At 32.2% G+C, this 14,629-nt stretch overlaps 1 protein-coding gene across 3 annotated transcripts in view; it reads right to left on the bottom strand.

The window, feature by feature from the left end:
- kst (spectrin beta chain, non-erythrocytic 5 kst) overlaps positions 1-14,629 on the bottom strand; it is a 593,342-nt gene that overhangs the window by 388,469 nt on the left and 190,244 nt on the right. For all 3 annotated transcript variants that reach the window (XM_090376665.1, XM_090376667.1, XM_090376666.1), the window contains exons 13-15: positions 5,413-5,621; positions 898-1,075; positions 488-688 (exon numbers count right to left, since the gene is read on the bottom strand). In XM_090376665.1, coding sequence (XP_090232791.1) covers positions 488-688; positions 898-1,075; positions 5,413-5,621 — 588 coding nt within the window. The remainder of the gene's footprint in view (positions 1-487; positions 689-897; positions 1,076-5,412; positions 5,622-14,629) is intronic.

Here is a 14,629-nt window from a genome sequence, read left to right as displayed (position 1 = left end):
GCAAAAACAAAAACGGACAGAGTTTTATTTATTCTGTGTGCTGGTGCCAGTGCTCAGAACAGAAATAATTTTGCTATTACTCATGATGGTCAAAATATGATCACCATAGATAATGGCAGATCAGGATGAATATAGCAATCACTAATGATCATTATATTCACCTTGATATGTAGCATTCCTGAAGAGAATATAGAAAATTTAAGATAGTGCAATACTGCACTTACAGCAAATAAAAAAGAGGTTTTGGGAATTAACTGAATAATAATATTTTACAGTTTTTTGTTTTATTAAGTAAATATGGTTTTGTTGTCATATATATATATATATATATATATATTTCTCTAAATAAAGTTTTAAAGTTAAACCATTTTAATTTTCTACTGTAAACAACCACAACCAAGGATTGTCATTAATTATTCAGTTAATAAGGCCTTATTCATTAAATACATGATGATATTTAATAATAAAAAGAGAAATTACTCTCTACCTGAAAAGCTTCAGAAGCATCTTCTAACTGTTTTGATTTTAATGCCCATAGCTCGTGCAGTTTTTTCCAGTTACTCTTAAGATCTTCAATGCGTTGACCAACATCTCGACTTTCACGATGACCCTGATTAATAAGATTTTCACCTGCTTGAATTACTTTTTGAGCTCCAGGCCATCGAGATGTTATCTCTGCTTCCAAAGCCTGAGCAAAAATAAAAAAATTTACATTGGTAATTAAAAAATAATACTTTCATGAATGTTTATGAAATCAATCAATGTGCTGTAAACAAATGTTGTTTGAATTATAAAAACAGACTATCTTCTTGATACACTAAATAACTGTAATTAAAGTTTTCACAGATTATGACTTTGGATTAAGTGGAAAACCACCTAATAAAATTAGACCCTTACTTTGTGTTTTTGTTGTAAAGATAAAGCACCTTGCAGGTCTTTACCCGAAATCACAGCTTTACAGATTCTTTGTCGCTCTACTACCCATGCTTCTTCCTCTTCATGGTCTTGTACAAACTGATAGTACATTCGAGATTCCTCTAATTTTGCTCTTCTTGCCATAGCCAGTTGCACAAGACTAAAGAAATACCATATTTTAATAACAGCAACAGTACACTACTAAAATAAACAAACAATTAGAATAAACTCTGAGATATTTCTTATGATATACCTGAAGTTAACAAACAAGAAAACATAAATGCCAGATCTTTCCATAATTATTACTTATATCTTACTTAACCTCTTCATTATGCATTAATGAATAAAGGGTATTAATGGTACATACTTAATAAACAAGAGGTATCAAAAGATATACTTTATATGAAATATATCAAGAATCTTTGGAATTGTGAAGTTGTAGGGTTAATCATAGAATTTGTATATGCAAAAAAGTTCTTTTATTTAGGAAATGTTATTATACAGACTTGAACTTTAGGTCCAAAATCTGATTCAACATGAAGTGTTATCTTACGTATATCGTAAATTATGCCTAACTGTAAGTGCACATAAATTTTATAGTAAGTCAGCACAGACAATAAGTCAACTTAAGAACTGAAACAAAAGAAAACTGATGTACTTGCATTTATAGCTTCTTTAATCCTATTGTAATTATTTCTTGTACAAAATTTCCTTTTCTTGCATTATCATGCTTCGTTAATTTGATGTTCTCTCTTATATGATATATTGGAGATATAACAAAATGTAGCAAAATGTATAACAAAATATAACAAAATATAACAAAATGTAGCATTATTATGAAATTATGGTAACTAATAATAACTATAGCAATATATAACATCTTATGTAGTCTATTAGCCTCAAACTAGTAGTAGTTAGCACAGCTTTCTGCTGTATATGCATTACCAGTGCTACATGCAAAATATAAGGAAAGATAAACAGAAAATAAGGTGGGGGGTTAAGAAAATGTTCATATAGGAAGTGTATATTGTAAGTGGTATATTGTGTATATTGTATATATAGTGTATATTGTATACATAATGCCATTTAATAGTTTTTCAAGTATAAATGTTTTAATATAGTTGGACTTGCGGAAATTTAACATGAGAAAAAAAGTCTTTAAACTATTATTGTCTTATGTTATTTCAATTTTAATTAGTTGAAGTGAAAATGTACAGACACATCAATCCAGAACTAAACAAAATTTCTTAATCTTATATAATCCTAAACAAATAGAATCTATAATCATTAAGCATTCAGACAATTTTTTGTGCACAATTGTGTGTCTGTTATAAAAAGTGATTCCACAAGATTATATTGTAGTTTTTGAATATCATCCTAACAAAGAAAAATTTTGATTATGTGGGCTGGCTGTTAGTTGTGTGAGAGGGGAGTCACTATTATTAACATCCCATAATGAAATGTGCATGCTTCCTCAAAAATTGCGTGGCCCAATGTTAACTGAATACAATTTAGTTCTCAAAACAACTGGATCTGCCCCTAGCTTATTAGTGTAAGCTTCTTTACACTCTTCACACATTCTTCAGCATCATTTTGTGACACAGAAAAAGCGCTTATAACTAAGCTAATAGTGTATCATTTTTCTTCTGCTCCAATAGACAATCCTGGGTAAAGATTTTAGTTACTTTTACAATGTTAATTTTTTATTATTTTTATTTAATAAATTAATTAAATTAATAAATTAATAGATTAAATTAATAATTTTATTAATTTTTTACAAAGTAGTAGTAGTAGCATGTGATGCAAGAAAGCAAGCGTATGAGTTTATGCAGAATCAGCCAAAAAAAAAAAAAAAAAAAAACACACCATTCCCTCCAAATGCCTGTCCAGTTCCTCCTTAAATTTATTCAACCTACCAACTTCCACAACGATGGATGGAAGTTTGTTCCAGTAATTAACCACCCGCTGGCTAAAGGCAAATTTCCGCACATCAATTCTACATCTGTCTTTTCTTAATTTGAATTTATGCCCCCTTAGGTTCGTAATCTCAACAAGTGGAAGGATCCCATCAGAATTCAGCGTGCTCAACCCATTCAAGGCCTTATACACCTCAATCAGATCACTGCGCAGGTGCCTAGTCTCCAGCCACTGCAATTTGCAGAACTTAAGCCTCTCCTGGTAAGAGGATCCTTTTATTCCCCTCACCAATCTTGTTGCCCTTCTCTGTACACACTCAAGTAAGTCTACATCCTTCCTAAAATGAGGCCTCCAGACCCGTACGCAGTACTCAAGGCGTAGCCTGACCATTGCCTTATACAGAGGGACAATCACCTCCTTCTCCCTGCTAGCAAAATTCTTATATATCATTGACAAAACCCCATGACCTGCCCTGGCAGCCTGTCTGCATTGCTCAGAAAACTTCATATCTGACTGCACAATTACTCCCAGGTCTTTTTCATTTTCTACCACCTTAAGCATAGTACCACACAGTTGGTACATTTCTCTGGGGTTACTTCTACCCATATGCAGTATTTTGCATTTGTCAAGGTTAAACTTCAGTTGCCACTTAGCCCATCTGCCCAAATTATCTAGATCCTGTTGCAGTAGCACACTGCCATTACTGTCATTAACAACCCTGCCAACCTTTGTATTATCTGCAAACTTCGACATTATGCCTGATATACCTTCATCAATATCATTGATAAATATACAAAACAACAGTGGACCTAACGCCGAACCCTATGGGATTCCACTAATAACATTAGTCCACGAAGAGCAGCACCCATTGATTATCACCCTCTGTCTTCTCCCACTTAACCGTACTTTTATCCATTGTAGCAACTTACCCTTAATACCATTCTGCTCCAATTTGTACAATAGTCTTCCATGCGCAACAGTGTCAAAAGCTTTCCTGAAATCCAAATATATGATATCAGAATTATTTTTTACATCCAGTTCCTTTGTAACCACATCATAATATCCTATCAAATTTGTCAGACAAGACTTTCCCTTAACAAACCCATGCTCTGTCTGAATTATTGCTACAATTTCACAGACTTCTACATTTTCACCACCTGGTACACAGTGTTGAAGCTTGCAGGATATTGGCAGTAAGATTTAAATTTTCACCTAAATCATTTACATTTCACAAAACCACATCAGCAAGAAAAAAATATGGAGGCATTAATTTTGGAGCAGCCCACAAATTATCAGCATGAGGTTCTATCCATTTTTATTCTTTTTTTTTAGACTTGAATAAAATATAATTTAGAAGAAACATCATAAAAATTGCATAAGTGCATTTATCATTTATATTTAAAAAAAAAAAAAAAAACTCTGAGATCAGGAGCACAATACATGCTAAAATCTATAAAACACCAAAACTATACATAACAATAATTAAAATCTGTGTAAAATATAAAGGACTATGTATAATTAAAATTCAGAAGTTAAAAATGAAATGAAGAAATAAGTTGCAACATAGTAAGTACATACTGTGTTGCAACTTACTTTATTTTAGTCTTGTCATTGGGGCTTATTTCATTTTACTATATATACAGTATTATTTCATTTTAACAGCTAAATTTTAATTGTATTAATTATTATATTAATTATTGTCCATTATATTAATTATTGTACATAGTATAAACATTAATTTTATAAAATTATATTTTTTACAGATTTAAATTAAAGGTATTTTCTTTTATTTACAGATTTGGTCAGTGTTTTACGTATTTATAATTGTGAGTATTTGATTTGATTAAATTACCTATATGAAGCAACTTTCACGATGCACTGAAGTTGCTTCATATTGCCAAAATTCTTTTGAAATTATGCATAACATCACATGTCAAGAAACTTATCGAATCTGATTACCCAAGAAAACCTGAATAAAATTATTGATAGTCGCACGTGAGCACACACACGCACACATGAACATTAATTTAGGGTATTAAACATCTATCATCTAATCCAAGTCTACTAGTACAGTGAAACACTAAGTTAATTAATACTGATTTTAGATTGTGTTGATAATAAACAGTTTTAATAATATCTGCATACTCCTCTTGCTGATGCTCCTAGAAACCTGATGTGCATACCATTGTTACTATTTTTAATACAACTCATATACCACATGAAATTAATAATCTACTTTATTAGATAATTTATATAAATAATATAGTTTCTGGGAGCATCAGCAAGAGGAGTATGTCAGCAGCACTGTCTGATGGTGGGTATCAGTAAGATGCCTGAAACGGCACCTTAATGTATAGTAGTTTAGGCGAATAGTTTAATAAACTATATTGTTAATTTCTTGTGGTATACGAGTGGTATTAAAAATAGTAATAATCTTAATATCTGCATAACTTTTCCAATAATACTTTTAAATTAAAAATTATTTCTTATTCATGTGACACAAAGTCAATAATAGCTTTTTATTTGTATCTCATAATTTACTTAACTATTAAAATTATTTGTTTTAGCATTTAAGTATACCTTTCATATTCACTGTTTAATTTGTCAAGCCTCTTCTGGAGTACAGCTGCTTCTTTGTGACCATCCCCAATAAAAGTGTTAGCCTGGTTGTTTAGTTTCCGAATAGTTTCTCCCTGAGAGCTAATATGTGCTTCCACTAGACTGTGTTTCTGTAGCAAGTCCTCTACTGCCAAAAGATGTCGTCCATAGTCATCAGAACAGAAACTTCCCTAATTAATAAAAAACAAACAAATGTAACAAAAATATTATTATTATTATTATTATTAATATCCATATGATGCAAGGAAGCCTGAGGCTTATGCTGCACCAGGAAAAAAAAAAAAGAGAGAGAGAGAGAGAGAGAGAGAGAGAGAGAGAGAGAGAGAGAGTTAAAAGTAGAAGGGAATCACCAGGAAAGAGAAGAATGATGATATCCAGCTCAGGACCCTGGGTGTGCCAAGCCCATACTCACCAGATGTGACATAAATAATTTTAGAAATTGCTATCTAATATAGATAATTTATTGTATTTAACATGCAATAAAGATTTAATGCATTAATTATTAATATAAATTTTATGGAATGTCAGATGTTGGAGATCGAATAAATGTTATTATTGAAGTTATTCGACTCTTTCACATTAAAATTTCCTTTTCTTATATGAAAAGAAGAAACAGTAAAGGAGCAGATAATTAGCAATGAGAAATTGCCTCTAGTCTTAAATCTCTTCTAAGAACCACAGCTTAGAGAAACAGATTATATAATAATAGAAAAGGAAAAAACTTTTTTTTGGAATTTGCCAATGTTTAATCTAAATACTCACAGCAAAATCCTGTCTCCTACTTTCCCCATATGACATTGCATATTCAGAAAAGAGAAGACATAATGTATGTTTTTACGGTGAGTAATCTTAATAAAACCTTAAAACTTATCTTTAGATACAAAATAAAATTTCTGTTTGAGCTAATATATACTAAATAAATTATACCCATTTTTGTCTTTTTATGTATAGGGATGCTCACAAACAGTTTATGAAAAATACCAGTTGGTCTATCAGTCACTGATAGTGGACAGAACATAGCACATAAGAAAGTGAGAATCTTTTTTTATTTTATTTTCTTATTTACTACTCTGTTTACTACATATATTATTAACTATATTATTTTATTGTGATTTACATTTGGCTATGTGCCCAGGCATTGTAGTTTTGTGTAGTTGTAAACTAAGGTGGGGAAAGAACATTTCATACTTTATCCACTCACCAGACAATTGGATTTTTAATTTTTTATCATTAATAGTTAGGCAAAAAAATTGTCTTGAAGTGTTGTATGGTTTCAAACTTAATAAATGGAAAATTTATACTCACCTTTGCAATCAACATTTTCTAATAAATGAAAGCTAAAAAATTATAACCTTTAATTAGTTGGCTGGTTCTCTTTTACATCTCCCACTAGTGGAATATTGTATTGTTGTCTTTAGCATGTTTATTTGTTTTATCATTAATTCATATAAAAAAAAGTATATATAAATGTCTCATTTTTTATTTGGTTTAAAATTACTTAATCCATAATGTTTTTTTCTTGGTGATCATAAATTTTTCTGTCAGTTTTCATCTGTTTCAAAGCCCATCATGTGTCTGACATTTCCATACAACTAAATATGATATTTATATTTCTCCCATCTGCCTTCATTTTCACTATGGTCAACTGTTTGAAAATTTTACTGTGAATACTTGTGTGTTGATAAGTACACTACAGGATAAAGTGACTCTATTGTGATGCAAAAGGTATGTCAACAGTTCAGAGACAAGGGAAGAACAGGCAAAATCTGTATGTGGACATATGTTTGAGTTACCATTCTGACTGAAATCCCCCCTGCCCCCTTTTATGCTGAATTTTGAGCAGATTGAATATTTATTTATAGTGAATGTGACTAAACAGCACTAGCTTTTGATCTGGTCTTACAATAAAGGTGGAAACACATTATTATTTCGTTACGGGACTCTCGTCATGTCACTGTATAGTGTAAACTGTGAAGTCGGTCACAGAAGAAGCATCACTGTAACGTAGGGTGACCAGATTAAAAATTTGATCTTGGGGTACTCATGCTTATGTTTGGGGTATTCATTCCTCATTTTGGGGTACTCACATTATATCTTAAAAACAAAAAAAAAACGAACAATTTTAATAACAAATATTTTATTTCTGTATTTTGTTCATTTTTACTTTTTTTATTATTTTTTTTTTTTGGTAGTTGTTGGCACATCGGCTTCTGTGGCCATAATGCACCTCCCAAGGTTTTTGCAGTACTTTGATCCAAGCCCGAGGCGGGATCCAAACCTGCGACCTTTGGTTTGCCAGGCAGGCAGGCTTTACCCACCTGGCTAGCCCGGTCGGCCGTTGATTTTTACAAGCTCATGAAATGCAAAATTAGTCAAATTTTAATAAAATTTAATAAAATTATAACCTGTGCTTTAATTTGTTTAATTCGGAAAATTTTATTGCAAGAGTTATAAACACTAAAGAAAACTTTTATAAATATTAACATCAATGTTTTACATAATTGTTTACAATACATATTCAATAAACCTGATTTATTTTATCAAAAAGAAAATATTTACCTAGCAATACTTTTCATTTAAGCGAATTTTCTTTAACAGTTTTTCATATTTTAGTGCATAAGCGTAAAATTCTTTGCACGACATATTGTGATGGGTTTTAACCAACAGTTCTCCTTCAACATTCTTTAGGTCTAATTTATTTCTATCCTTTTTCCAGACATTAAACATTAAGCTAAATACTCGCTCACTCAATGCATTTGAGTGAGGCAAAGGAAAAACAAAATTAATTATTTTTTCTGTATTACGTACTTCATATGCATTTAAAAATTTTATCCAAATATCTGTGGTATTTTTGAGGTCTTTTATCTCAATATTTTTATGGAATGATTTCAACAGAACGTATTCCTCATACACAAAATCGATATTTATATTGGGAATTTTAAATTTAAAAAAAAGTAGTAGTAGTGGCATGTGATGCAAGAAAGCAAGTGTATGAGCTTATGCAGCATCAGCAAAAAAAAACAAAAAAAAAAAACACACCATTCCCTCCAAATGCCTGTCCAGTTCCTCCTTAAGTTTATTCAACCTATCAACTTCCACAACGACAGATGGAAGTTTGTTCCAGCAATTAACCACCCGCTGGCTAAAGGCAAATTTCCACACATATATTCTACATCTGTCCTTTCTTAATTTGAATTTATGCCCCCTTAGGTTCATAATTTGAACAAGTGGAAGGATCCCATCAGAATTCAGCATGCTCAACCCATTCAAGGCCTTATACACCTCAATCAGATCACCATGCAGGTGCCTAGTCTCCAGCCACTGCAATTTGCAGAACTTAACTCTCTTGGTAAAAGGATCCCTTCATTCCCCTCACCAATCTTGTTGCCCTTCTCTGTACATGCTCAAGCAAATCTACATCCTTCCTAAAATGAAGCCTCCTGACCTGTACACAGTACTCAAGACGTGGCCTGACCATTGGCTTATACAGAGGGACAATCCTTTTCCCTGCTAGCAAAATTCCTATATATATCATTGACAAAACCCCACGACCTGTCCTGGCAGCCTGTCTGCATTGCTCAGAAAACTTCATATCTGACTGCACAATTACTCCCAGGTCTTTTTCATTTTCTACCACCTTAAGTGTAGTGCCACACAGTTGGTACGTTTCTCTGGGGTTACTTCTACCCATATGCAGTACTTTGCATTTGTCAAGGTTAAACTTCAGTTGCCACTTCTTAGCCCATCTGCCCAAATTATCTAGATCCTGTTGCAGTAGCATACTGCCATTGCTGTCATTAACAACCCTGCCAACCTTTGTATCATCTGCAAACTTCGACATTTGTTGAAGGCTCGGGCAAAGTTTGTTGCCTGAGCCTTAAAACATTACAACAAAATAAAAAAGAAGTCAAGTAGAATGTAAAGTGTTAAAAATATTATATAAAATGTTATATAATATAAATATTCTATAACTATCTTTGTAAATAGGATAGAATGTCATTTTTTGAGTCTTTAAGGGTGCATTTCAACAACTTTATTGTCAGTTAATTCTTTCTTCCTAAATAATCAGGGCATTTTATGATCTCTGCTTTTTTCAAATATCCCATTTCAAATTTTTAAAAAAGGGGTATCTTGGAAATTTACTATAATTCCAAAAAAAAGGGGATATTATACCCCACATTACTTAACGTTGTATATGTGTTATTCTCTTTAAGGAAAGCTGAAGCAAAATGAATTGCCACAGCTCATCCTCTTCTTCAGATTTTGAGGAAGATTTAGAAAATGCATGTGCTTTTCTTATAGCCGAGAAAACAAAAGAGAGTACGCAATGGATACACAACAGAAACTGGAAGAGAACAGAAAAAGGCGAATTCCATCATTTACTGCAAGACTTATAAGAAGATGAAAATCGCTTTAAGATGTACTTACGGATGAATAAAGAAGAATTTAATTTCCTATATAATCTAATTAAGGATGATGTTCAAGGGCAAAATAAGCAATTTCAAAATTCAATCAGCACTAAGGAAAAATTAGTTGTATGTTTAATGAAAATTCCAATACTGTAAGTTTAATTTTGAATAAGGATTTTATTCTGTCAAAATACAAAACAAAAATTTTTAATTAAATTTAATAACAACAAAAAACTACTTTTCAATGCTAAAAATTGAACTTGTAAGAAATTGTTATGAGTTTTACATATTGAAATGATCAACTTGTTCATCCTCTAAATTTGTTAATTGTAATATTGTTGGTCTATTTTCCTCCTTTGGCCATTTTTGAGCATCTATGTGACTAGACATTTGCAGCGAGTATGCCGAGTAGCTAATGCTCTCAAAACAGCATTATTTACTTATTTAATTTCCTATTAGCATTTCCTCCATTTTCCTCTTGTCACGCCTAACAAAATTTCTGTTCAAACAGAAATATCTGAGCTCCTGAAAACATGATTCAGCCTTGAAGTCCGTCGTGTTACCTTGTAAATACAACAATGACAACAGTGCATCTCCGAGCAATAAACTAAATGGGAAATATAGCTCCCCCACTTTTGACAGTAGACGTGTTTACATGTGAAGTCCCGTGAAGTGATAGTAGCATGTTTCCGCCCTAAAAAGTCCGGCACATCAATTTGATAAAGCAACTTCATGGGAAATATTCTCTTGCATCCTCATAGTCTAGAGTAATCTAAGCAAGAATTCTGCATGTTACTGTTTATGTTATGCTATTGCATGTTACTGTTTCAGGGGATTCTGAGTCTAGTACCACTTAGCAATTGATATCAGAACTCCATCAAGAATGTGGTACTATTTTAATATACAGTTGAACTTGATTATAACAAGCATCGAGGGATTGACAAAATTTTCTCATTATAACCATTATCACTATATCAGTGATGAATTAAATCTACTTCCTATTTTTTTTAATTCTCAATAATGTGATAAAAAGATAGATTCAAAAAACAAAAGAAATATTAGAGAGAAAAAAATAATATTAGTATATACCTACATATTACTTGTATTTGGTTTTTAAATCGATCCAGCCTACTGTTGTTACAAACAAAATCATCGCGTCCAAATTGTTTAGCAAATTTTTCCTGCTTGAGCTTTCCAGATCGGATGATCTATTGAAAATCCAGCACTTCTTTGTGCAGTGAACCATCGAAGCAATGCTTCATTGACATTTGTAACCTTACACTTTCTAATTATTTTTTCCCCCGGTTATGTTCTTTTCCAGTGCTGATATGTAAACATGTTTATTCTTCCACACTGTTGCTTGAAGAGGGCAAAGAAAACTTTTTACAGACTTCAACATTTTTTGCACCACATTCTAACTCACGAATAATTTCGACTTTTTCGCGAATTGAGAGCTCTCTTTCGTTAGTATACATGTTTCCAAAAGAAGGGTTCATTTCTAACTGATATTACTTTAAAATCACAGTAAAGTGATCTGCACACAAAGTTCTTAGAAGTCCTGAATAAATTTATGGTTTAGCGAATAGAAGACAATCTGTAAATAGGGTAATGCGACAGCAGGATACAAATGCACTATTGCATAGCTCCTATCCCCAAAAGAGGACAAGGTCATTTTTTTTTTTTTTTTTTTTTTTTTAGGAGCATTAGCAACTAAGGCCATATTGCTCCGGGAATATGTGGTGGTCATTCCCTGACCTTTCCGCATCCTCCGTATTTGGTGGTGACGGGTTCGAACACCGGTCTAATCAAGAAGCGTGTGCTACACACTGCTGCTCCTTCCCACCTGACTATGGAGGTGCCGACAAGGTCATAAACTGTCCACTAATCTGATGCGAGTGGTCATAAAGGTCGCCCTTTTCATTTTTGTCTATTCCAAGAATTGGGTTTTTTCGACTACCCAAGCAATTAATATTTGCATAGTAACCAAAATTTGTACGGTACATCTGTGTCATACACTCGTTATAACAGTGAGCAATTGTATGGAAATATGCGTAAATTAAAATCATTATGCCTTTTTACTCATTATAGCCATGATCTTATTATTTCCATGCTCATTATAACCAAGTTTGACTGTAGATCCACATAACTTTATTCTGCCTTTGTATCTGTTTATCAGAGTTTTTTGTTATATTTTCTCTGTCTCTGCATTTTTCAGCCAAGGCCTTGTCACATTATGTGGTTCAGAGAAATTAGCTTTGAACCAGAATATAATCTACAGAAAGTCATACTCTATCCCATATGTGAGCATAGCAACATAACATTATTTTACTCTGTGTGTGTGAGAGAGGGAGGAGTGATTATATGTTTCTAAGTGCACCCATATGCTCTGTGTATGGATTTTTTTTGTAATAAACTGGAAAGCTTGTAACCTGAAAGTATGTCCTGGAATTCGAATTTTAGTATTAGATCGTACTGGATAATTAACAAGTTAGCAAACTTTTTTTGATTTTTCTATTACTGCCATAAAATAAAAGAAATTCCCAGCTTCACATGTTATGCATCTTGGAGATCTTGAGATGAATTTTTCTAACATGGTTTTTGCTATGGGCTGTTTTTGGAAATTTATGGGCTGTTTTTGGAAATTGGGTTGTCTGCTTTACTTGAATATTGATGTGATTTCTTTGCACTGTGCATTGGTCATTCCTTCCAACCAAAGTGTTGACTATATCAGTAAACTGCCTTCTCATCAAGTATTCTACATACATGCAGTGTGTGTGTGTGTGTGTGTGTGTGTGTGTGTGTGTGTGTGTGTGTGTGTGTGTGTGTGTGTGTGTGTAACTGTGCAAACTTTATTTTATTTATTATTATTGGGTTGTTTTTTTTTTTAAATAATTCACAAACTTGGGGATCTGTGCATGTTTTGTAAAAATCAAATATTTCAGTGGCAAGCTTTCTAATTTAAGTGTGTCATGTGTACCTCACTGGTGAGAAATCATTAACTCAAGATAAAAATGTTTTGGCACCTTTGAGTGGTACAGGATGCTTCTGAAAAATATTATTTATAAACTTTTTTAAACTATTCTTCTAATCCAAAGTAGGACTATGTATTGGATTTATCAAAAAAACTGTGCCTTATATCAATTTAAAATTTTTCGCCTGAGCCAACCAATCAAAACTAGACATATGAAAGGTGTGACAGCATGTATATTTAGTTTATTATAAGTGTTGAGACTCAAATACTCATAATTTGAAAGTTTTTGCATTTTTTTTATATCACTATGTCTAGGTGACAGTTTAAATTTTTCATAGATATGAAAATAATACAGCATAGAAGGAACTTGGTGAGAACTGTTTGTTGTAAGGTTTATAAATGATTGATTGAAAAGGTATATTGAGTTAAAAAGGTGAAAACATCACAACACAATTACCTTTTATGTCTCACTTAAATTTTACCAAAGTTAGACCCACTGCTAGATCTATTTCACAAATAATAATGAGGCTTTTATTCAAATACCATAGTCTTATTTTTCAGCCATAGCCATGAAGTTCAAACTGAATTTTTCCTCTGTGACTGTATCAATGATGACATAATTGAAGTTAATGAGTTTTATCAAATTTGAAGCTTCAACTGGGTCCTTTCAGGGTTTTTTTATTTATTTTTTTTTTGTTTGTTTGTTTATTTTCCTACATTTACTGAGATGGTGCAACCACTGCACCATGTTGAAACCTGGTCAAAGTCTTGGTATATGTTACTGAAGTACACTCTGCTTTAGTCTGGCTACAAAAACAGTAGACAGTCCACAAGAATTTAAAATATTCCCAAGGTTAGTATGGTAGAACTTTCATAAATGAAGCATCCTTGGGTGCCATAGCATATTCTGGATTTTTTGAAGGTTATACATATTAAGTATTCAAGGTAATTCTTTATTTTTATTAGCTGTGATCTCTATAATCTCCACAGAAAATAATTGTAAGCATTAAGCCAAAATGTTTACCTATACTGCTGGATTTTCCAGTTGGTAATATAATTGCCTAAGAAATAAAGATCACAGCTCAAATGCTGCCTCCAGTATGGGTATTGTGATTGTCCAAGATTTTTTAATAGTATATAACAGAGCTATGGTGCTCAATACATTCTACGTCGATATCAATATTTGTAAAAGAATAAGAGAAATTTATCTCAATATGATACATAGAACACTTCTATATGATGCTCTCCAGAAATTAAAAACGAATAAAAGATTAACGCAAAATGATTACAGTAAAAAATCAATTGAAAGCAATTCAAAAATTAATTAAAATTCAAAAAACAATTTAATAAAATTAATTAAAGTTAAACGTAAATTTTGAAAAACGATTTTCCTTCCTGAAGCAGACAATACTTTTTGACCATATGTCGTGATCACAGGAACCGGAAATTACTGAGTGTATGAGCTTGAATCTTAAATAAAAGAGATTAATTGTCCTCATGCATGCGAGTGAAAGACTGTGATTATTTGTCTTCGTGCATGTGCACAAAAGACCACAAATCGGAGATTAGATAGGGACGGAAAACGTTATGGACAGCAAACGTTAATAGAATTCTCGTGTAATTTAATATCGATGGTTTCTGCAATTAATAGTCTCATATAATTACATTGGACACTAAGTATCTTGGCTTTGTTAAATAAAAATGTATGTTTTTCGTTAACGGCATGAAAGGCTAATTCTGACGGTGCTGAACGAGAAGCATGAATTGAGGATGAATGCTGTTTTACATGAACAATCAG

This window comes from Mastigoproctus giganteus, chromosome 6, assembly GCF_048544385.1.
Source record: "Mastigoproctus giganteus isolate SK-2022 chromosome 6, ASM4854438v1, whole genome shotgun sequence".
Lineage (NCBI taxonomy): Eukaryota > Metazoa > Arthropoda > Arachnida > Uropygi > Thelyphonidae > Mastigoproctus > Mastigoproctus giganteus.
Note: the sequence above shows the minus strand (reverse complement) of the source record. Positions and strands in the feature narration are given on the sequence as shown.